The sequence below is a fragment of the Dasypus novemcinctus genome, chromosome 21 (assembly GCF_030445035.2).
Source record: "Dasypus novemcinctus isolate mDasNov1 chromosome 21, mDasNov1.1.hap2, whole genome shotgun sequence".
Taxonomy (NCBI): Eukaryota; Metazoa; Chordata; class Mammalia; order Cingulata; family Dasypodidae; genus Dasypus; species Dasypus novemcinctus.
The window spans coordinates 45025567-45049954 of record NC_080693.1 but is presented as its reverse complement, the minus strand read 5'-3'; the positions used below and the strand labels follow the sequence as shown (position 1 = coordinate 45049954).

General features: G+C 36.6%; 1 protein-coding gene across 1 annotated transcript in view; it reads left to right on the top strand.

The window, feature by feature from the left end:
• BRIP1 (BRCA1 interacting DNA helicase 1) overlaps positions 1–24388 on the top strand; it is a 289439-nt gene that overhangs the window by 29924 nt on the left and 235127 nt on the right. The window contains exons 5-6 of the mRNA XM_012525899.4: positions 7020–7144; positions 8607–8726. Coding sequence (XP_012381353.2) covers positions 7020–7144; positions 8607–8726 — 245 coding nt within the window. The remainder of the gene's footprint in view (positions 1–7019; positions 7145–8606; positions 8727–24388) is intronic.

Here is a 24388-nt window from a genome sequence, read left to right as displayed (position 1 = left end):
CCACCAGGCATGCTATGATGTTTTACTATTGTTTTTTTGTTTTTGTTTTTACTCTTTATTTTGAAATAATTTTAAACTTACTGGAAAGATGCTAAATAATACAGAACCCATATACTCAATTCCAACATATCCCTACCAGATACCCACATCCACTTACTCTGAACATTTGCCACATTTGCCGTATCGTTCTATATACTTATCCATCTGTCCATCCATATGTCCACCCACCATTTATCCAGCCATTCATCTATCTATCCATCCTTTTATTCATCTTTCTATCTAAATTTTCTAAACGTTTGAGAGTAGATTGTATACATCATGCTCCTTGAAAACATAATGCTTCCATGTATATTTCTTAAGAGCTGGGATATTATATTCACTTAATATAACCTCATTATTACAGACTAAGTTCAAGAAATTTAACATTGATATAAAGCTTGCAGTTCATATTCCAGTTTTTTTCTTATATTCCAATAATGTCCTTTTGGGCTTTTTTCCTTCAGTGTTATATCTAGTCTAGGAACATGCATTGCATTTAATTGTCTCTTTTTTTTTTCAATTATGGACACAACTATACAACAAATTTTCCTGTCTTGACCACTCCCAAGCATACAGTTCAGTGGGATTAATCACATTTGTGCTACCCTCACTACCATCCATTGCCAGAACTTTCCCATCACCCCAAACAGAAACCCGACACCCATTATGCATTAACTTCCCATTCCTCTTCCCCTTTGCTCCTGGTTACTTGTGCTCTACTTTCTGTCTGTATGAATTTGTATGTTCTAGGTATTCCATACAAGTGGAATCATATGGTATGTCCTTTGTGTTTGATTCTTTTTATTCAGCATATCTTCAAGGTTCATATAGTAGGAAGTATCACAACATTCCTTTTTAAGGCTATTATTCCATTTTGTGTGTGTGTGTGAGTGTTGGATGTTTTATTCATCCATCTGCTGATTGTCATCTGCATCAATTGAGATGATCATGTCTTTTTTCTTTTGTTCTGTTAATGATTTACTGAATGATTGCATACCTGGAATAAGCCCACTTGATAATGGTGTATAATTATTTTATTTCATTTAAAAATTCTTTTTATGTACATTTATTTATTTTAATTTTTATTGATTGATTGATTGTATCGGGCATTGAATCTAGGACCTCATACATGCAAAGCGGGTGCTCAATCACTGAGCTACACCCACTTACGTACTTTTATCAGAGGTCTTTATTTTTTTATGCCACTTTGAATCACTGTCTAGTGTCCTTTCTTTTCAGTCTGAATAACTCCCTTTAGCATTGTTTGTAAAGTAGGTCTAATGGAGATGAACTCCCTTAACTTTCGTTTGCTTGGGAATGTCTCATTCTCTCCCTCATTTTTGAAAGACATTTTTGTTGGATATAAAACAACAATTGGTTGCCAATTGTTTTCTTTCAGTGCTTACACTTTTTTGTTCTGCTGCCTTCTTGCCTTCATGGTTTCTGATGAGAAATTGATACTTAATCACATTGGGGCTCCCTTGTACAGTACATGTTGTCTTTCTCTTGCAGCTTTCAGAACTCACTCCTTGGCTTTGACATTTGACAGTTTGACTCTGTTTCTGGGCATGGTTCTCTTTGAGGTTTTCCTGTTTAGGGTTCATTGTGCTTCTTGACAGTACAAATTCATGTCTCTGTTACATTTGGGAAATTTTCTGCCATTTTTTCTTTGAATATTCTTTCTGCCCCTTTATGCCTTCTACTTTTGGGAATCCCATATGTATATATTGATATGCTTGAAGGTGTCCCACAAATTTCTTCGACCCTATTAGTTTTTTAAAAAATTATTTTTTCTTTTTGCTCCTCATTCTGAATCACTTCAACAGTATTGTCTCATAGTTCACTGGTTATTTCTTCTTTCAGCTCCAATGTGCTGTTGAAACGCTCTATGGAATTTTTCATTTCACTTATTGTGATTTCTTTTTTTTTTTTTTTAAAAGAAATAACCTTTTTTTAAAAAAGATTTATTTTATTTATTTCATACTGAGAACTGAACCCAGGACCTCCCATGTAGGAGGGAGGTACCCAATAGCTCGAGCCACTTTCGTTCTCTGCTTGTTGTTTGTTTCCTTTGTTGCATTATCTTGTGCCAGCTCACCGCACCAGCCTGTTGTGTCAGTTCGCTGTCTTGCTCATCTTCTTTAGGAGGCACTGGGAACCAAACCCAGGACCACCAGTGTAGTAGGCAGGTGCCCACTTGCTTGAGCCACATCTGATTCCCTATTGTGGTTTTCAAATCCAGTATTTCTCTGTAGTTCTTTTTCAAAATGTTTATCTCTTTATTGAGTTTCTCATATTGTTCATTTATTGTTTTCCCAATATCCTTTAGTTCTTACTTTGTGTTTTCCTTTATCTTCTTGACCATATTGAGGGTCATTTTTTTTTTTTTTTTTTTTTTAAGTCTGTCAGGTATGTGCAGAGTTTGGCCTTCTTTGTTGATGTTTTTTAAAATTTTTATCTTGTTCCCTGGGATGGGCAATCGTTTTCTGTTTATTTTTGTTTATTTTCTATTTTTTCTTTTTTTGTCTTATCTTTTCTGCTCCTTGTATAATTTAACAGTTTTAAGTGTTTACTCTGGGATTTAGTCCCTGTGCTTTCTGTTCCTTAAGTATATATTCAACTAGTGATAAGACAGTGATTTCTTCAAGTGCCTGGAACTAAAGAAAAACAAAAAATTAATGTAAGAAAACCACCTTTCATAGCCTTTGCAAATTGTCTCTGCTTTGACTTGTGATCTTCAGAAGGTTAGACCTCCTATCAAGAAGTTAGTCCAAGGTGAATGCCAAGTGCCTGGTCCTCTCAGTCTTATCTGAGCGGGAGTCCAGCCTACTTCTTGTGTCTTGGCTTGTGCTTGCTGGTTGTCTTAGAAATTCCTCTATTTACTGGAATTAGAATGCCCCTTTTACTCCTGCTGAAATAGACTTTCCCACCCTCCTGGGAGCCTTATTCAACACTTACTGCAGGTAATCCTTTGCCCCAGGCCACTTTGACTTAATTATTCTTACACTGCGTACACTGCTTTAGCTTTCTACAAGCTGCTTCTCCCTGCAGGACAAGTTCTAGAAGGGCAAAATGGAAACAGGTTTCCTGGTTCTGTTTCAGGCTTCCACCTGATAGATAGGCATCTCAGTATGTTCATAGGGGTTACCCTGCTCCATCTGAAACAGGGCTAGGGACCCACAGTGGGTACACATGCACTGCTCCAGGGAGGAGTTGGGGGAGGTGTATCAAGGGTGCCATGAGCTTTGCCAATCTTTTTTAAGGGTACATTTTCTTGATTCAGGACTTGCCTAGTTACTGCCAACCTTTAACTGTTTTCTGGAGTTTTTAGGAAGATGGCTCTGCCAGTTTTTGCTAGTTGTTCAAAGATTCTTTGGGGAAATGGCAGCCTGGAGCATCCTACATCTTCGTCAACTGGCTCCTTTCCTTTTAACTCTGTATCTTAAAGACTTAATCCCATGAATGAGCTTTCCACAAGCTCTCCTGTTGTAGAGAACAGGAAAATATGCCTTTTTGTATATGTAGATAATATGGTTTTTGTTTTTATGAATTAGAAATAGCCTTACTTGGCATATGGCTGTTCGTTTTTCTAAAACTAAATTATAATTTTTGGTAGACAATCCCTACCCTTTAGTGGACTTATTGGTAATAATTCCTTACAAGTTAGCCCCTTGATTTATCTAGGGCAGTGGTGCTATTGGTATTTTGAGTGAGGTAATTCTTTTTTGTGGTGTCTGTCTTGTGCATTGTAGGATACTTTAGCAGCATTCCTGGCCTCTACCCAGTAGATGCTAGTAGCATACTGTTGCAGTTTGATATGCTTATGAATTCCAAAAATAGATATTGGATTATGTTTGTAATCTGATCTGTACCTGGGCATGACTGAGTTATGATTAGGGCATTGGGTGGGGACTTACAGATAAAAGGCATGGCAAAGAACAGAGTTGAGGGGTTTCTGATGTAGGAGTTTAATGCTGAAGTTTTAAGCTGGAGCCCGGGAGAAAGAGACAGAGCCATTCACCTGATAGTCTATAGCTGACCTTGTGGAGGAAACAGAGGAGCTGAGCCCAGAGGAACCCCGGAAGCCTGAACCTTCACAGCCGTCGGCAGCCATCTTGCTCCAACATGTGGAAATAGACTTTGGTGAGGGAAGTAACTTATGCTTTATGGCCTGGTAACTGTAAGCTCCTACCCCAAATAAATACCCTTTATAAAAACCAACCGATTTCTGGTATTTTGCATCAGCACCCCTTTGGCTGACTAATACACATACCTACCCCCTCTACTCCACAATTGTGACAGTCAAAAATATTTCCAGACATTGCCAAGTGTTTCCTGGGAGTGGGCTGTTAAAATTACCCCAGTTAAGAATAACCAATTTAGGTTTGTTTTGTGATTTTTTTTCCCTACTGGGTTACAAGTAGAGCTTAAAACTAGACATCTTATCTAAAATATATATAGAAATACATAGGACTAAGAATAACCAAAACACTTTTGAAGGAGGAGACCAAGGTTAGAAAATTGGATCTACCAGATATCCTGATTTATTATTTATTAAGTTATGATGAGTAAGTCAGTTGAATCTGTTATTAGTATAATGATAGACCAATGGGATAGAAGAGACAACTCAAATTCAGCCCCAACATGTATCTAGAAACTTGATTTTTTGTAGCAGTGCAACCACAGAACAATGGAGAAAGGAGGAACTTTTTCATAAGTGATACAGCAATATTGGTTATATATGGAGAAAATTGTAATCGGAGCTCTACTGTGATGGTTAGGCTAATGTGTCAACTTGACCAGGTAATTGTGCCCAGTTTTTGGTCAAGCAAGCACTGGTCTAATTGTAATTCAAGACATTTATGGACTTTAGTTATCAGTGAGTTCATTGCATAGGTGGATGATTAAATCTACAATCAACCAAGGAGATTGCCAATAGCAATAGGTGATATTTTATCCATTCAGTTGAATGCCTTAAAAGGGGAAGTGATTTCAGCATTCAGAGAGAATTTTCCAGCTCGACTTCAGGCAGCCAACATCTCCTGGGAACTCATCAAGGACCTTCATCAGAGCCCCTGGTTTGTAGCCTGCCTGTGGAATCTGGACTTGTACAATACCACTTCTGGTACCAAATTCTATATTAGTCAGCCAAAGGGGTGCTGATGCAAAGTACCAGAAATCTTTTGGCTTTTATAAAGGGTATTTATTTGGGGTAAAAGCTTATAGTTACAAGGCCCTAAGGAGTTCAACTCAAGGTACCGTGAGAGGTACTTTCTCACCAAAGTCAGCTGCCATGTGTTGTAGCAAGATGGTGGGTGATCTCTGCCTGGTGGTTCCTTCCTTCTTCCTCTTAAGGCTCTGTGGGCCAGCTTCTTCTGATCTCAGCTGTAGGCTGGCATAGGACTTGTCTCTCACAGCTTCCTATATAAACTACAGACTATCAGGGAAATGGCTTATCTCTACCTAGGCCTTAGCTATTTGAGCCTTCTCTCCTCTGGCATCTATGGAACTCTCTTTCTCCCTTTGTGTCTTCTTGAATGAGTATCCGTTTATATCAGCCTGCCATGGGGGCGGGGACTCAACCCTGAGTCATACCCTACTATTGTGGTTGAATCAAAGCTCTAATCTTTTATCAAGTAAACTTAAAACCTTTGAATTTAATGCAATCAAAGGGTATTAATTAATATACCCAGAGGGAAAGACTAATTTACAAACATAATTTTTAAATCTCAAACTGCCACATATACTTTACATCATACACAGAAATCCATTCCAGGTAGTTTAAAGACCTAAATATGAAAACAAAAACTGCTAAGCTTTTGGGATATAGTATAAGAGAGTATAATGGCTTTCATACTATGTTCCTTAGAACCTTAGGGAGAAATTTGGCTTACAGGTAGGAGATAGTGGAACAGGGGAGTTCTAGATACTTTCCCTCGATTTGGGGAATTTTAAGCAATATTTATTTTTTAAAAAATGGTCCCACTTAGAAAATCAGATTAATTTTTGTGTTTATGCAAGCCCAAATTTGTTTTTTGAAAATGGTAGACCTGCTTGTAGGTTTTCCCCTCTCTAATAGTCTGTAAATCCTTTAAAAGCAGGCCTGTTTTTTTCCACTGTTTTCCCGTGATTGGCCATTGTATGGACTCAGTATAATAAATTTTGTTAAATGAACTCAAGCCATGGAAATGGGAGAATGTATAGAGAAGATGTATGAGCAAGAAAGATGAAATGAAGAATAATTGCATTTAGGGAAAAGAGAAAAAATGTATAGGAATAGTAAAGAACAGTGTCCAGACCTGAAGGAAAAAGGAAATTATGTTCTGAGAAGACAGGGTATTATGTTTGCCTGTATGCCTAGTTGTGTTTATGGACTTTTGGAGTAAGACAGCAGAAGTCAGTCATACCCAGCCTCTGTTAGTTACCAGTTAGGATATCGGACAATTTACTTGAGTTCTTTAAAATCAGTGTTCACTTTTGTAAAGTGGGGAAAATTGATATTATTTGATAATTAATAGGTCAGTGATGGCATTGAGAATGAGCTTTCGTAATTGTGGGATTGAAAGATGAATTAAAGGAGCTTGATTACACTATTTTTGTCTAAGGAACATTGAGAAGTATAATATGAAAGAAACTGATACGGTGTAAAGAAAGATTTTTATAGAAAGGAAATACACTTTCTTGAGATAATCTTTCAGCTATGCTTCTTAATGTAACTATATTGTTATTATGGTTTAGAAAGCATAAATATATTGAAAAATCAAAATTGAGCGTTCCTGTCAAGCTTATTTCTCAAAATGTTTATAGTATCTTTGTTAAAATAAGTTGGTAGAAAGTGCTTTTAAACATGTTCAGGTCCATGTTTTAAACTACTTTATGACAATTTTAGGAATATCTTATATCTTGGTTCTAATTTTATTCTAGAAAATTTGCCTAATTACAAGTTATTTATGCTAATTTTTTATGACTTCTTATGTAAGACTCTCCTGAAAAAACGCTGGCTGCAAAGTTATCTGCCAAGAAACAGTCATCGTTATATAGAGATGAAAATGATGATTTTCAAATAGACAAGAAAAGAATTAGACCCTTAGAAACTACAAAGCAGGTAAGCAATTTATTGGCCATGAAATAATCTATTAATAGTTATAGCTGAAAAAGATAGTCAAGTATCAGTCAAATTTTTAATGGCACCTGTGAAGATTAGTTGGGACATGTGAAAGCCGTATATTAAGTGGCGATTTATTGTAACTTCATTTTGTATAGATACTTGTTATAAAGGAATCTGTTACTGTAGCAGATTATTCACATTAAGAGGCATTAAAGGGAACTGCCTGCTTCTTGTTTATATCAGAGGAATTAACAGTAAATATTTACTTACAGCAAAGAAGGGAGGAACCTTACATATATTTTTCTTTTGGCCAAAAGTAAAATATTCATGCCATGGATATTTTTGATATTAATTGTTTTAGTATATTGGCAAGGTTTACTCTTATTTGTTGAATTTAATATTGGTACATGATAAAAATACATATATTTATTAAAAGATCTGAATTACCAGATATTGTAAGTGAATTGTGCTTTTTATAGATGAACACAATGTTTTTTGATAGAATTCAGGGCAGTGGGTGGGAGGAGGCTTTGATATTAGTAAACTTAGTTAAAAATTAAAAAGATGATTATTAATTAGCTTGTCACAGGAAGATAACTAATTGTATACTTTCAATTGATATACTTAAAAGATGTTTACATTTTTATGTAGTTTAAATATTCTACTCACAGTCTTTATTAATTTCCGTCTTTAAACCTTGTCTTTAGAAATAGAATGAGGTTGTTTCTTTACCTTTTTAAAAGCACCACTTTCAAATAAAGTATGAATTTATAAAGATTTTTCTCCCCAAAATGTGTACATAGAGTTGAATGTTGTGAGGTATGGCTCAACATAAAATATTTATTCCTTGACTTAATTGGTTCTCATTTTTTGGTAACAATAGAATTATCAATAGAATTAAAAAAAAAAAAAAAGGTTTTGGCAAGCAGGAATAAACAAGCTTGGAAATGTTTAAAGAAATTTAGGCAAGACAATGTGAGTTACCAGATATCTAGTAAGTAACAGTAATAGCAGTAATTGTGTGGTTTATACCCCCATGCAGGAAATCATGAATATTTACATTTTAAAAATTTATTGTTTTTTTCATTGTAGAATGAGGCTTTAAATTTTCATTTACTTTTATTTTTCAATTAGTAATTAGACTTTGCTATAATTCTATACTCTATGTCCATGTGGTAGGACTATTTTAGAGGAGGATGATTTTTGCAAAACTATAGTTTTGATATGTCACTAAAGTTGTTTTGGTTGGAATTCAAGAGGTGTTACTATGTTCTCTTTCATTTAAATGTTGTAATGAGGTACCAATTTGTGTTATTAAAATTACTTGATTATTGCCAGTTAGAAATGATCACTTTTTTAAATGCAGAAAGCATGCATAGAGTCATTTTGACCCTTTAGAACAACTGGCCTCAAACTTTTTCAGTTTATATTAAACTTCATTTTGGTTCTGTGTTTACAGATTAGAAAACGTCATTGTTTTGAACAGGAAGTACAGCATTTGGATGCAAAAGTTACTTCCAGAAAAACCATAAAACTCACCTCTCCATTAGAAAAGAAAAACTCATTTTCTGCACAAACCGTATGTATTTATGCTATTATTCATTTTTCTTTAAGGAAAATATGGGAATTCACTAAATCCATTTTTGAAACAGGTGGATGGTATAAACAACTTAGAAACAACTTAGCAGTCCTAAGTGCTGTCACATCTCTGCTGATAACATGCGAGATGGTAAAACACCTACACTGTTTCCTCATTTATAGATTTCTTTTAAAAGATGTACCAGGGATTGAACGTGGGACCTCGTACATTGAAGCGTGTGCTCAACCCCTGAGCACCACCTACTTCACTTCGATTTCTCATTTATACAATGAGAACAGTCTGGGAGTTTTTTTCCTATTCTCCGTTCTGTTGTTTGTGAACTGCATTTGCCTACAGTTCTTTCAGTGTGTTTCAGGGTAGCAATTCTCAAGGAGTGGTCCAGGGAGCTTTTGATGTTCCTGAGATTTTTTACAGGGGGTAGTGAGGTCAAAGCTATTTTAATGATAATATTAAGACATTACTTGCCTTTTTTGCTGTCTTCATATTTGCAATGATGGACAAAGCTACTGATGCCTTAGCACAAATAAGGTAGTGGCACAAAACTTTATTAGTAGTCATTATTTCTTTACTATCATTAACAAACCATTAAAAAAAGAAGCCAATTCCACTTAATGTCCTTGATGAAAAGTAAAAATAACTAATTTTATTAAATCTAACCCTTGAGATTTTTAATATTCTAGAATATGTGGAAAAAGCAGTACTCAGAAAACACTTTTGCATATAGAAGTAGGATGGTTGTTTCAAGGAAAAGCACTTATAGGATAGTTAGAATCATCAGCTGCACTAGTCAGTTTTTTTTTTTTAGGAGGAACTGGGGATTGAACCTGGGGCCTCATTCATGGGAAGCAGGTACTCCACTACTGAGCTACACCTGCTGCCCAGCACTAGCTCACTTTTTATTCATGGAACATCACTTGTACTTGAAAGAGTGATTGACAGACTAATTTTGGTAATTCTTGAAAATGAACAAAGTGAACCTGATAAAATTTGAACTTACAGGAGAAAATCGGAATTTTGAAAAACCGGTATATGCCACTGTGGAGATTGACAGCTTGCTGATACTTTTAGACTTTTTTGATGGGATTGTTGGTGATATTTCTGAATGTGACTTTTTGATATTTATTGTTTAATGAAATGTGTTAACATTTGTAAACTCTACAAAACTCAGAGAATCAAATATTTCCTAAATGAACAGTGTATGATATTATAAACTCATGCCTGGAAAAGCGCCGTTCTAAATGCAAGCTAGACCATTGGATGTTTCCTCCCCTTCTCCAGTTCCAGGCAACTGGATAACTGTAGATTTGTTTTTCCAGGCAGAATAAATTAGTTTCCATTTCCAGAATTTTGTATAAATGGAATCATGCCAGGTAACTTTTAAAAAAATTGGATTCTAGACATTGTGAATTTTACTTTGTTTGGTGCAGGATATTATTGTATTTCTATAAATACTCTTGGGTTTTGTTTTGGGATGCAGTTAAGTTACTTGGAATCACTTTGATCCTTTTGGGTCTTGTTTATTACAAGTCTGTTAGGCAGGACCTCATCAGGGTTTAGTCTTGAGCTACCACAATTACAGCAAGATCTTTTTTTAAAATTTTTTAATTTTTTAATTTTTTTTAAAGATTTATTTATTCATTTATTTCTCTCCCCTTCCCCCTCCCACCCCGGTTGTCTGTTCTCTGTGTCTATTTGCTGTGTCTTTCTTTGTCCGCCTCCGTTGTTGTCAGCGGCACAGGAATCCATTCCTCTTCCTATTGCGTCATCCTGCTGTATCAGCTCTCTGTGTGTGCAGCACCATTCCTGGGGAGGCTGCACTCTATTTCGCACTGGGTGGCTCTCTCTACGGGGCGCATTCCCTGTGCATGGTGCTCCTCTATGCGGGGGACACCCCTGCGTGGCAGGGCACTCCCTGCATGCATCAGCACTGTGCATGGGCCAGCTCCACATGGGTCAAAGAGGCCCGGGGTTTGAACCGCGGACCTCCCATGTGGTAGACGGATGCCCTAACCACTGGGCCAAGTTTGCCGCCTACAGAAAGATATTTTTGAGTCCTTTACCTAGGATCCAATGAATTATGAGGTTTTATAGTCTGGCTTGTGGAAAACAGGCACTATTCCAGGCCCTGTGTTAGCACATAATCATTTTTAGTTGTTCTTTCCACTGTCTTGGGTAATTTTGTAACTGGTATGCTCTGATCAGTAATCTTCCAGCTACTCGAGGGGGACCCACTGTAGATCTCTGGAGTTCATTCTTTGTGTAGCTGCCTCCACTCTAGTAATCTTTTCTGTGAACTCTATTCCTCTTGATCACCCTGGATTCTCAGCATCGTTTCTTCAGCCAAGGAGTCCAGTGGGCTTCCACCTGGGATCCCTCTCCCTTTACTGTGACCTGGGAACTCTCAAGACAATAAGGCAGGGTAACCAAAGGCCCTACTTCATTTGTTTCCTATCTCTTAGGGATCACCCTTCCTTACTTGATCCAATGTCCAATGTCTTAAAAACTATGGTTTCATGTATTTTGTCTATATTTTTAGCTTTCCATGCAGAAAAGGAAGAAACTCATTGATTCTGGGAGAAATGCCAAGTATTTTTAGATGGCTGATGAAGCTCCTGTTTAGCTGTATAGTCTTTAGGCCTTTATAAACTTTTTGCGTTATTTTTGCCCTTTCTCTCCTCCCCTGTCTGCTACTTCAGTTTCCCTATTTGTTAAATGGCGATAATAATACTACCTTTCTCACAGGGCTGTTTTCACAAAGGGTATAGTTTTAATACTTTTATTTATTTATTTTTAAAGATTTATTTATTTCTCCCCCCCCCCCCCGCCCCAGTTTCTGCTCTCTGTGTCCATTCGCTGTGTGTTCTTCTGTGACAGCTTCTATCCTTATCAGCGGCACCGGGAATCTGTGTTTTTGTTGCATCATCTTGTTGCATCAGCTGTCCGTGTGTGCGGCGCCATTCTTGGACAGGCTGCACTTTCTTTTGCGCTAGGCGGCTCCCCCTTACAGGGCGCACTTCTTGCTCATGAGGCTTCCTTACACGGGGGGCACCCCTGTGTGGCAGGGCACTCCTAGCACACATCAGCACTGCGCATGGGCCAGCTCCACACGGGTCAAGGAGGCCCAGGGTTTGAACTGCGGACCTCCCATGTGGTAGGCGGACGCCCTATCCATTGGGCCAAGTCCGTTTCCCAGTTTTAATACTTTTAAAACCTGCATTTCTTTTATTTTTTGATAAATTTTCTCCATACATTAAATGATAAATTAGTTTGATTTTTTTTTTCTCCTGAATTTGGCATTAAACTTTTTAGGTTTTTCTTTAAAACTTTCCTAGTTTTTGTTAAAAAAATTTCGTTTCCAACCTATGGATTGGAGAATTGGGTAGGTCTCCTTACCTTCCTATAACCTCCATTCTGCTCACTGTCTCTTCAAGTCAGGAAATGATGTCAATTCCTTCTCTCTTAAGAATTACCTTTCAGTGTTCAGCTTTTTCCCTTTCCTCACATTTTAGATTCATTTCTTATACTTATAATTGACATATAGAATGCCTTTTGAGGCATCAGTCTCGACATGGTTAATATAGTTTAAAAAAATATTTTTTATTGTGTTACTATTGTGGTATTTGCTCTACTATTCGAAATCATTTTCTCTAGAATTTTGGCAAGATGTTCTCACAGACACATTCTTATGCTTATTCCTGCTTTTTATTTATCCATTAAATAATACTAACATTCTCTATGTACTTTAATAAAGATAATAGACTACCTTTTATTTTATTTATTACAGTAGTAGCATTTATTGTTTTAATTTTTTATTTTTGTATGGCGTGTAGAAGATACTTGGGGCCAGCAGAGTGCGCTGTTGACATTCCAATAAAGTCTTCGTTGAGGTTAGGGAAGACCTTTGGCTGACTTTCCTTTTCTTCTTCCCACACCCCTGCCTTTTTGTTGTTATTGTTTGTTTGTTTTAATACTTAAAATGTTCTTTAGTATTTCAGGAGAAAATAATCTGGATTATTTTCTCTGAAAAGCATTTTATAATTCATTTTCTAATATTTTTAATTTACTTTTATTTAGTATAACTACTTGACGTAACTTTATATAGTGATATGCTTTCTATGTGCCACACACTCTTCTAAGCACTTAAATATTAACTCTCTTGACAAATACAGCTTCATATGAGTTCATGCTTATTGTACAGTGCTTTTAACTTTTGTGGGTTTGATAATTAATAATCCCATGGATATTAATATTTTCCCAGATTACGGATGAGGAAAGTGAGGCGCAAAGAATGAAAGTAATTCATTCATTGTCACAAAGATAATGAGTAGAGGTTGGATTAAAACTCAGGCTGTCTGGATCTAACATCCATTCTTTTAACCACCTCATATGTTATACCTCTGGATCAAATCTTCCTGATAACTTTAGATGAAAGATTGTTCATTTTTATACTGTTAGGGATCGTATTATATGCAGTACCATATAGCTAATTCATTCAAGATTAGTTCTTCTTTTAGACTTTCAACACACTGTTATTTTTTCTTCACAACACTTATTACCAGATTTTATACTTACACATTTATTTGTAGGTTTAATTGTTTTATTTTGTGTTGCTTTGTTTGCCTTCCTGCCTAACTGTCCATAAGGACAGTATGATTCCTCTGTTGTCCACTTTTTTTATAACCAGCACCTGGCAAGGGCCTGTACCTAGTGGGTATGCATATATTGTTGAAAAAATGAATTTAAAAATGGCCAAGGTTAAGGAAATGGATGATTCATCACTGCTTATTGTTGACTAACAACTTTCACTCTTAATAGGGTATAATATTCAATAGGTATGATAGTACTGTTAATGCAAATAACTTACTACAGATAAAATGTATTTTTTTCTCTGCAGAGCAAATGAGTTGAGTTCATTTTGGTGTTATACTTTTTTATGTACTAGTGCACAAAAATTGAAGGCCAAAAAATGACTTTAGGGACCAAGGTGTAAATTGGTACTTAATATAAAATAATGTAGACAAAAGATTAGAAACAAGTTTGATCCCTCTAATTACTGTAAGAATAAGATGTTAAATATATTATCAACTAGTTGAAGTATAATGTATTCAAGGCAGCAAACTTTTGGAAACTTATTATATGCCAGATACTTGAGTAATAGCCTATATTTCTTGAAGAGTTAATAATAAAAATATGATAATAGCTTTTTGGAATATGTACTTGTACCGGGCATTTTTTTTTTTTTAAAGATTTATTTATTTATTTAATCCCCCCCCATTGTCTGTTCTGTGTCTATTTGCTGCGTTTTGTTTCTTTGCCCGCTTCTGTTGTCGCTGACGCTTCTGTTGTCGTCAGCGGCATGGGAAGTGTGGGCGGTGCCATTCCTGGGCAGGCTGCACTTTCTTTCACGCTGGGCGGCTCTCCTTAGGGGCGCACTCCTTGCGCGTGGGGCTCCCCTACATGGGGGACACCCCTGCGTGGCAGGACACTCTTCACGCGCATCAGCACTGCGCCTGGGCCAGCTCCACACGGGTCAAGGAGGCCCGGGGTTTGAACCGCGGACCTCCCATGTTGTACCAGGCATTTTATATGTTCTTTCATTTGAACCTTACATCAACACAGTGGGTAAAAATAGACCAGATATTAGTTTAGTTTTGCAGGTAAGAAGTTAGATGATTTGGCTGTGGTCATACTGCAGGTAAATGTTTGAACCATGATTTGAGCCCTGGTTTTTCTGTCTAAAACTGAATTAATACAGATTCATAGACTATAAATGGAGGAAAAAGAGAGAAGGGAAGGGCTGGGAAATTTTTTTCTTCTCATCGAATGTAGAGATGAAAAACAAAGTTAATATGCAGGAGAAAATAGGTTTTATTTTTCAGTTATGTTTGGCATAATATATCTTCTTTAAAAAAGTTGATCTGAAGTTGAGGAAAGATTAGGTTCCTTAAACATGTTGTCAGTTTTATTTATGAGAGTCAAAAACTCGACTTTAAAAAAAATTATGAGTAACACATGTTCTTTGAAAAACCTGTAAAAGTATAAACTGATACAAAATACAGAGTAAAATGTTCTCCTTTATAATATATCCTTAGCCCCTTTAGCTTCCCAGAGGTAAACAACATGAACACTTCCATGACAATTATTTTAGACTCTCTTCTATTAATTTACTATAGATTTTTTCATAGTTTTGTTTTTACATTTAATTCTCTTATTTGTAGGATTTATTTTGTATATGTAAGACAGGGCTCTGTTTACTTTCCCAAATAGATGGTCAGTTGTCCTAGTGTCAGTTAAAGAATGATTTTCTTGATTTGAAGTTCTGCTATTATCATATACTAAATTCTTTTTTTTTTTTTTTAAGATTTATTTATTTATTTAATTTCCCCCCCTCCCCTGGTTGTCTGTTCTTGGTGTCTATTTGCTGCGTCTTGTTTCTTTGTCCGCTTCTGTTGTTGTCAGCGGCACGGGAAGTGTGGGCGGCGCCATTCCTGGGCAGGCTGCTTCTTTCTTTTCACGCTGGGCGGCTTTCCTCACGGGCGCACTCCTTGCACGTGGGGCTCCCCCACGCGGGGGACACCCTTGCGTGGCACGGCACTCCTTGCGCGCATCAGCACTGCGCATGGGCCAGCTCCACACGGGTCAAGGAGGCCCGGGGTTTGAACCGCGGACCTCCCATATGGTAGACGGACGCCCTAACCACTGGGCCAAAGTCCGTTTCCCAACTAAATTCTTATATATACTTGGGTTGGTTCATGGACTTTTTTCTTTAAATGTTTTTTTTTTTTTCAAAGTATATATGTACATAGTCAAAGTTGAAAAAGTTCTACATGTCTTCAAAGAAAAAGGCAAAGCCCTCTGCACCATTTCTTTTCTTGACCAATTCCTACTCTTCATGGTTGATATTTTCAGTCATTTTACCTGATTACTCTGATACTTAGCTGTTTTTGTTTAAATAACATGTGTATACTGCTTTTGTCTTGAAATTTTGGTTTTGAATACCTTCTTTTGCCTTCCTACTCTTCTCTTTGCCTTTCTCACTACTTTTCCCTCCTGGCCTCCTGATAAGTTGGTGTTTACATTATTAGAATTGTGTATCATATTGTGGCCTTTTGGCTAAGATCAAGTGTATAATTGTGTAGGTATCATTTACAACTGAGCTCTATGTTATACTGTGATTATAGTTCTTTCCCCAAAACCAGTATTTATTTTCTCTTTTACAGTAGTTGTCTTGTCTTGACATTTGCTTAGTTTTCTGTGGATTGTATGTAACTTTCATCCCCCAACTCTGATAGAACTTAAAACCTGTCAGTTTGTCCAAATATATCAGGTCAAGAATGTCAGTATTGTTGGATACTTTTAGTAGCAGTAAACTTTTATTGAAAATAATTAAAAATAATTTTTGAAGTTGAATTGAATTTTATTTATCAATGACAATTTTTTCTATGAAAGCGTTCCCTGTTGCTTAGAGAAAATTTGGAAACCACCAAAATGTATACTTAAATTAATTCAATTTTCCATTCATTGTTGACCTCTGAGGTTTTGCTTGCTATCTATATTCTCTCTCTCTCTTTCTTTCTCTCTGCCTGTCTGTCTCTCTCTCTCTCTCTCTCTCTCTCTCTCTCACACACACACACACACACACACACGATTAGTTATCCATTGGTGTGTAACAAACAAACCATTTATTTAGCTTACTATTCTGGGGGTCAGCAGTTTAGGCTGGGCTCAGCTGGGCATTTCTTCTGCTGATCTCAGCTGGGCTACTCTGTGTCTGTGGTCAGCTGCAGGTCAGCTGCCAGAAGTCAGCAAGGTGCTCTGCTTCAGGGAGTTGACTGGCAGTTTACTGAGACCAGTGGGATGGGTATTTCTCATCATCTAGCAGATTAATCTGGGTTTATGTGTTGTGTAGTTTCAGGGTACCAGGGGCAGTAGGAGAGAAAGTCCCAATTTGTAAAAGCTTCTTGGGCCTGTTTTTGTTGGATTTGCTAATGTCTCATTCACAAAAGCAAGTCATATGGCCAAACTCGGATTCAAGGATTAACCAAGCTCTTGGTTAGGAGAACTGTACAGTCACCTTGTAGGGGGTTTACATGCAGATATGGAAAGATTTGTGGCTGTTTTTGTGTATTGTATGTATGTGTGTAAATATATTACATATATACTTTTTATTTAAAAAATCGACTTTGATACATGCTAATAAACTGTACAGTTCATCCAAAGTGTACAATCAGTGTTATTTGGTATAATCATATACTTGTGCACTCATCACTTTAATCATTATTAGAGCATTTTCATTATTTCAATAATAATAGGCAGTGGACTGGGCCAGTGGTTAGGGCATCCGTCTGCCACATGGGAGGTCCGCGGTTCAAGCCCCAGGCCTCCTTGACCCGTGTGGAACTGGCCCATGCGCAGTGCTGATGAGCGCAAGGAGTGCCGTGCCACGCAGGGGTGTCCCCTGCGTAGGGGAGCCCCACGCACAAGGAGTGTGCCCCATAAGGAGAGCTGCCCTGCGCGAAAGAAAGTGCAGCCTGCCTAAGAATGGCGCCACCCACATGGAGAGCTGATACAACAAGATGACGCAGCAAAAAGAAACACAGATTCCTGTGCTGCTGAGAACAGAAGCCGACAAAGAAACAAGACGCAGCAAATAGACACAGAGAACAGACAACTGGGGTGGGGGGAGGAAGGGGAGAGAAATAAATAAATAAATAAATAACAATAAAGAAAAACCAGATAAATAAAATTCTTCACCTCTCAGTCTCTCTAATGCTTCCCATGCCGTACATAGGTGCCATTTCTGGCTCTTCTTGCACATTTATTTATTTATTTTTTCAGAAGCTTTGTTGAGATATATTCACATACCATATGATCTATCCAAAATATATAATCAATGGCTTTTTGTATAATCATAATGTACATTCATCACCACAAAAAATTTTTAGAACCATTTCATTACTCAAAAGAGAAAAACTCTATACCCCTTAGCAGTCCTTCCTCAGCCCTACATAACCACTGATCTAATTTCATTTTTATAATTTGATTTATATTTACATTTTATATAAATGAAATCATACAATGTGTAGTACTTTGTGTCTGATTTCTTTAACTTAGTATGTTTTTTTGTCTGACATTAACATATATTAGTTGAGTTTCAAAGAAAAATGGTCTTTTATATGCAATTTTACCCATATTCATAATTCACATGCAGTTTTACTATGCTGTGCAGTCCCATGTTACCTTTTTTAGCTTTCATTTTAGTAATATACATGACCTTAGACTTTCCCTTTTAACTACTGTCATACGCATATATTGTGCTTTCACCTTTTCTACTGATTTACAAAGATTAACACATCTTTTTTTACCAATTCACATGTTAACCCTCAGCTTCCTATTGTCTAACCTCATTCTATCTTCTGGTGACCAATATTCAAAATTATTAACCTCATGAGATTGCACAATATATTTAGTTCATAGTACTGCAGTCATATAATATTTGTCTTTCTTTGTCTGGCTTGCTTCACTCAACGTAATGTCCTCTAGGTTCATCCTATTGTCATATGCTTCACGTCTTCATTTCTTCCTACAGCTGCATAACATTGCATTGTATGTATATACACCACAGTTTGTTTATCCATTCATGGGTTGATGGGACACCTGGGTTGTTTCCATCATTTGGCAATTGTGAGTAACTCAGCTATGTACATCAGCATACAGATGTCTGTTCATGTCACTGCTCTCAGTTTTTCAGGGTATGCCCAGTAGTGATATTGCCAGGTCACATGGCAAATCTACGTTCAAATTCTTTAGCAACTCCCAAACAGTCCTCCACAGTGGCTATACCTTTCTACATTCCCACCAACAGTGAATAAGTGTTCCTATCTCTCCACATCCTCTCCAACATTTGTAGTTCTTTGTCTTTTTAGTACTGGCCATTCGAATAGGTGTTAAATGATATCTTACTGTAGCTTTGATTTTCATTGATTTTCATTTCCCTAATCACTAGTGATGTTGAACATTTTTTATGTGTTTTTTTTTTTGCCATTTGCATTTCTTCCCTGAACAACTGTCTATTCAGGTTTTAAGCCCATTTTTCAATTGGGTCGTAAGTCTTTTTATTGTTGAGTTGTAGGGTCTCTTTATATACCATGGATATTAAACCCTTATCGGATGTGTGATTTCCAGTTATTTTCTCCCATTGAGTTGACTGCCTTTTCACCCTTTTGACAGGGTCCTTGAGGTACAAAAATGTTTAATTTTGAGGAGGTCCCATTTATCTATTCTTCCTTTTGTTGCTCGTGCTGTGGGTGTAAGATCCAAGAAACCACCACCAACCGCAGGTCTAAGATGTCACTCTACATTTTCTTCTAGTAATTTTATGGTCCTGGATTTATATGTAGGTCTTTGACCCATTTTTGGAGTTATATTCTTATATAGGGAGTGAGGTAGGGGTCCTCTTTCATTTTTTTGGTTATGGATATCCAGTCCACCCAGCACCATTTATTGAAGATACTGTTTTGTCCCATTAACATGGCTTTGGTATATGTCAAAAACCAGGTGATTGTAGAAGTGAGGGTTTATTTCTGGACTCTCAATTCTATTCCACTGATTGATCTTTAAGCCAATACCATGCTGTTTTGACCACTGCAGCTTTGTAATATGCTTTAAGGTCAGACAGTGAAATTACTCCCACATTGCTCTTCTTTTTTAGAATGCTTTTGGCTATTTGGGACCTCTTTTCTTTCCAAATGAAGTTGATAATTACCTTTTCTATTTCTGTAAAGTAGGCTGTTGGAATTTTGATTGGTATTGTATCATCAGTCTATAAGTCAATTTGGGTAGGATTAACATCTTCACAATATTTAATCTTCCATTCCAGTAATACAAAATGTCCTTCTGTTTGTTTAGGTCTTCATTGATTTCTTTTAGCATTCTTTTGTAGTTTTCTAGGTTGTCTACTTGGTTATTTTTATTCCTAGGTATTTGAATCTTTCTGTTCCTGTTGTAAATGGAATTTTCTCCCCAATTTCCTCCTCAGATTGTTCTTTACTAGTGTACAGAAACAGTGCTGATTTTTGCATGTTCATCTTGTATCCTGCCACTTTGCTGAATTCATTTATTAGCTCAAGTAGCTTTGTCATAGACATTTCAGAATTTTCTAAATATTGTATCTTAACTGCAAATAGATTTTTACGTCTTTTCCTATTTGGATACCTTTTATTATTATTATTTTTTCTTGTCTAATTGCTCTTGGTAGAACTTCTAGTACAATTTTCAATAACAATGATGACAGTAGGCATCCTTGTCTTGTTCCTGATCTTATAGGGAAAGCTTTCATCTTTTTCCCATTGAGTACAATGTTGGCTGTGAGTTTTTCATAAATTCCCTTTATCATATTAAGGAATTTTCCTTCTATTCCTATCTTTTGAAATGTTTTAATCAAGACAGGATGCTGGGTTTTGTCAAATGCCTTTTCCACGTCAATCATGATAGGTGATTTTTTTTCCCCTTCAATTTGTTAATGTGAAGTATTAGGTTAATTGAATTTCTTTTGTTGAACCAGCCTTGCATACCAGGAATAAATCTCACTTGGTTGTGGTATATAGGTTTCGATATGCTGTTGAATTCAATTTGCAAGTATTTTGTTGAGAATTTTTGCATCTATGTTTATTAGAGAGATTGGCCTGTAACTTTCATTTTGTGTGTCTTTATCTGGCTTTGGTATTAGGGTGATATTGGCTTCATAAAATGTGTGGGGTAATTTTCCCTCAGCTTCAATTTTTCAGAAGAGTTTAAACAGAATTGTTAATTCTTTTCAAAATATTTACTAGAATTCACCTTGAAGCCATCTGGTCCTGGACTTTTCTTTGTTGGGAGATTTTTGATGACAGATTCAATCTCTTTAAATTCAATCTCGTATTTCTTGTAGCATCAGTGTAAGTTGTTTGCATTTTTAGGAATTTGTCCATTTCATCTAGGTTATCTAGTTTATTGGCATACAATTTCTCATAATATATTCTTATCATCCTTTTTCTATGGGGTCAGTCATAACTTCCTCCCTTTCAGTTCTGATTTTATTTATTTGCGTCTTTTCTCTTTTTGTCTCTGTTAATCTAGCACAGGGATTGCCAATTTTATTGATCTTCTCAAAGAACCAGTTTTTGATTTCATTAATTTTTTTTATTTTTTGTTCTCAATTTCATTTATTTCTGCTCTCTTCTTTATTATTTCTTTCCTTCTGTTTGCTTTGGGAATGGTTTGGTATTCTTTTTCTAGTTTCTCTAGTTCAATTAGATCTTTGCTTAGAGCTCTTTCTTCTTTTTTAATGCAGGCATTTAAGGCTATAAACTTCCCTTTCAGCACTGCTTTCACTGTAGTCCAAAGGTTTTGATAAGTTGTGTTCTCTTTTTCATTCATCTTAATGTATTTACTAATTTCACATATGATTTCTTCTTAAACCCACTGGTTATTTAGTAGTTTGTTGTTCTGCCTCCACACATATGTGATTTTACCTCTTTCTTGTCTATTGTTGATTTCTAGTTTCATTCCATTATGACCTGAGAAGGTGCTTTGCATAATTTTATTCTTTTTGTTTTTTTGAGACCTGCCTTGTGACCTAATGTGGTCTATCCTGGAGAAAGATCCATGAGCACTTGAGAAGAATGTATAACCTGCTGAGTTTGTATGCATTGTTCTGTATATGTCTGTTAGGTCTAGCTTGTTTATCTTGTTCAAGTTCTCTGTTTCCTTGTTGATATTCTGTCTAGTTGTTCTATTTAATGATGGTGAGTGGTGTGTTGAAGTCTCCAATGATTACTTTAGAGGTAACTATTTCTCCCTTCATTTTGCCAGAGTTTGCTTCATGTATTTGGAACACCCTAGTTAGTACAGAGATATTTATGACTTACTTCTTCCTGAGGTATTGTCCCTTTTATTAATATATAATGGTCTGTGTATCTCATAACTTTTTTGCATTTAAAGTCTGTTTTATCTGATATTAGTATAGCTATTCCTGCTCTTTTTTGGCTACTGTTTGCTTGGAGTATCTTTTCTTCTAACCTTTCATTTTCAGCCAATTTGATTTCCTGGGTCCAAGGTGAGTCTCTTGTAGGCAGCATATGGATGGTTTATGTTTTTTTTTAATCTGTTCTATCAACCAGTATCTTTTGATTGCGAAGTTTAATCATTCACATTCAATGATTTTACTTTAAATGCATTATTTACTTCCATTTTATGTATTTCCTTCTCTTTCCTAACTGCTCTGGCTGGAACTTCTATGTCATATGTCATATCTTATTTTCAGCTTTCTTTTTACTCTTTTAGGTATCCTTTTTGCTATTCTTTCTCCTATATGCTCCTCCAAGTCTCTCTTATTTTTTTCTTTCAGGCTGCAAGGCTCCCTTTAATATTTCCTGGAAATGTCGTCCTTTTTATGAACCCTCTTAGATTCTGTTTGTTGGAGACTATTTTAAACTCACTTTCATATTTGAAGGACAGTTTTGCTGGATAAAGAATTCTTGGCTGGCAGTTATTTCTCTTTCAGTATCCTAAAAATTGTATCATACCACTGTCTTCTCACTTCTATGGTTTCTGATGAGATATCTGCAATAAGTCTTACAGGGTGTAGCAGTTTGATATTATTAATGAATTCCAAAAAGAAATGTTGGATTATGTTTGTAAACTGATGTTTTCCTCTGGGCATATCAGATTATACTGGATTCAGAGTTTTGCTTGATTAAGTAATCATGTAAACTTCTTGTGCCAGTAGGGCACCAAAGGGTGGGGACTCACAGATAAAAGGCATGGCAAATGACAGAGTTGGGGGTTTTTGATGTTGGAGTTTGATGCTGAAGCCTTAAGCTGGAGCCCCAGGAAGTAAGCACACAGAGGAAAGAGAAGCAAGCTCCAGGAAGGGAGGAACCCAGGAAGCCTGAACCCTCACAGATGTCGGCAGCCATCTTGCTCCAACATATGGAATAGACTTTGGTGAGGGAAGTAACTATGTTTTATGGCCTGGTATCTGTAAACTCTTACCCCAAATAAATACCCTTTATAAAAACCAACCGATTTCTGGTATTTTGCTTCAGCTGCCCTTTGGCTGACTAGTACACCGGGTGTACCTTGTAAGCGGTTTTCTCATCCCCTGCTTTTCTCAGAATTTTCTCTTTATCTTTTACGTTTGACACTCTGAGTAGTATGTGTGTTGGAGTAGGTCTGTTTACATTTATTCTGATTTAGGTATGTTATGCTTCTTGGACATGTAGGTTCATTTTTTGCATCAAAGTTTGGAAGTTTTCATTCATTATATCCTCTCATACTCTTTTTGCTCCTTTTTCCTTCTCTTCTTCTGGAACTCCCATGACATGTATTTTGTTGTTTCATGTTGTCATTCAACTCCCTGAGCACCTGCTATTTTTTCCCTACTTTTCTCTCTGTTCTTTACTCTCTTCAAGTTCAGCTGACCTGTCTTCTGTATCACTTACTCTTTCTTCTGTCATTTTGAGTCTGCTGTTGTATGCCTCTAATGTCTTTTTTTTTCAGGAGGTACTGGGATTGAACCCAGGACCTCATACGTGGGAAGCAGGTGCTCAACCCCAGAGCTACATCTGCTTCTCTGTAATTTTTTTATTTATGTATTTTAAATCTCGCCTTTGTGTCTTTCATTTTCATGAGCTCTAATTCTTTTCTATTTAGGTTTTCAGTTTCTTCTTTGTGCTTGCTAAGTGTCTTATTGATGTCTTTTATCTCTTTAGCCATGTTATCTTTCAACTCATTGGCACGATTTTGGAAACTTGTGTACATCTCTTTGATTAGTTTTCTCAAATACTTTTTCTCTTCTGGGGCTTTGATATACTACTTTCCTTGGGCCATTTCTTCCAGTGTCTTAGTATGGCTTGTAATTTTTTGCTGATGTCTAGGCATCTGATTACGATGTTGAGCGTATTCAGATGCTCAATTTTTCTCTCTTTTGTTGGGATTTAGTGGAGGGAGGCAGTGTGTTACTGCTGTTCTTTTATTCTTGGTTCAGTCTGTTCTGTGTCATTAGGGTTGTCCCTGTTCATTGCTCATATCTGGGCCCTGGACCCAGTAATGGGTTGCAGACCCACTTTCAAGGGCCTTGGGGAGGGAGGTTGTAATGGCTGGAAAAAACCTCTCTCACTTACTTTTAATTTCCTCATGTGTACTTCTTTTGTCTGCCAGTAGATGGTGATCTTTGACAGTGCTCTCAGTTCAAAGACTGGTCAGATGGTGTTTACTGAAACATGGACTAGATCAATGTGATAGAGGATCCTGCCTGGAAGTTAAGAGCCTTGTAAATTCAGTCTTTCTCAGAGGCAGTTCTCCAACCTTTGCTGGTAGCTCCCTCCCTTTTCCCTGGTAGGAAATAATTCCACTCCCCTCTGTATTCTCAACAACTAGTCCTGGTCAGCAGAGAGGGATGATCTCTTTAGTCCCTTGCTAGCTTTCAATATTTCTCAATTAAATGTACTGGATGCATATAAATTTTTTTTTGAATCATACAATAGGTTACAATATATTTGGCTCATAATAATGTAATTTTGCAGTATTTGTTCTTTTGTGTCTGACTTGCTTTGTTCAACATAATGTCCTCCAGGTTCATCCATGTTGTCATATGCTTT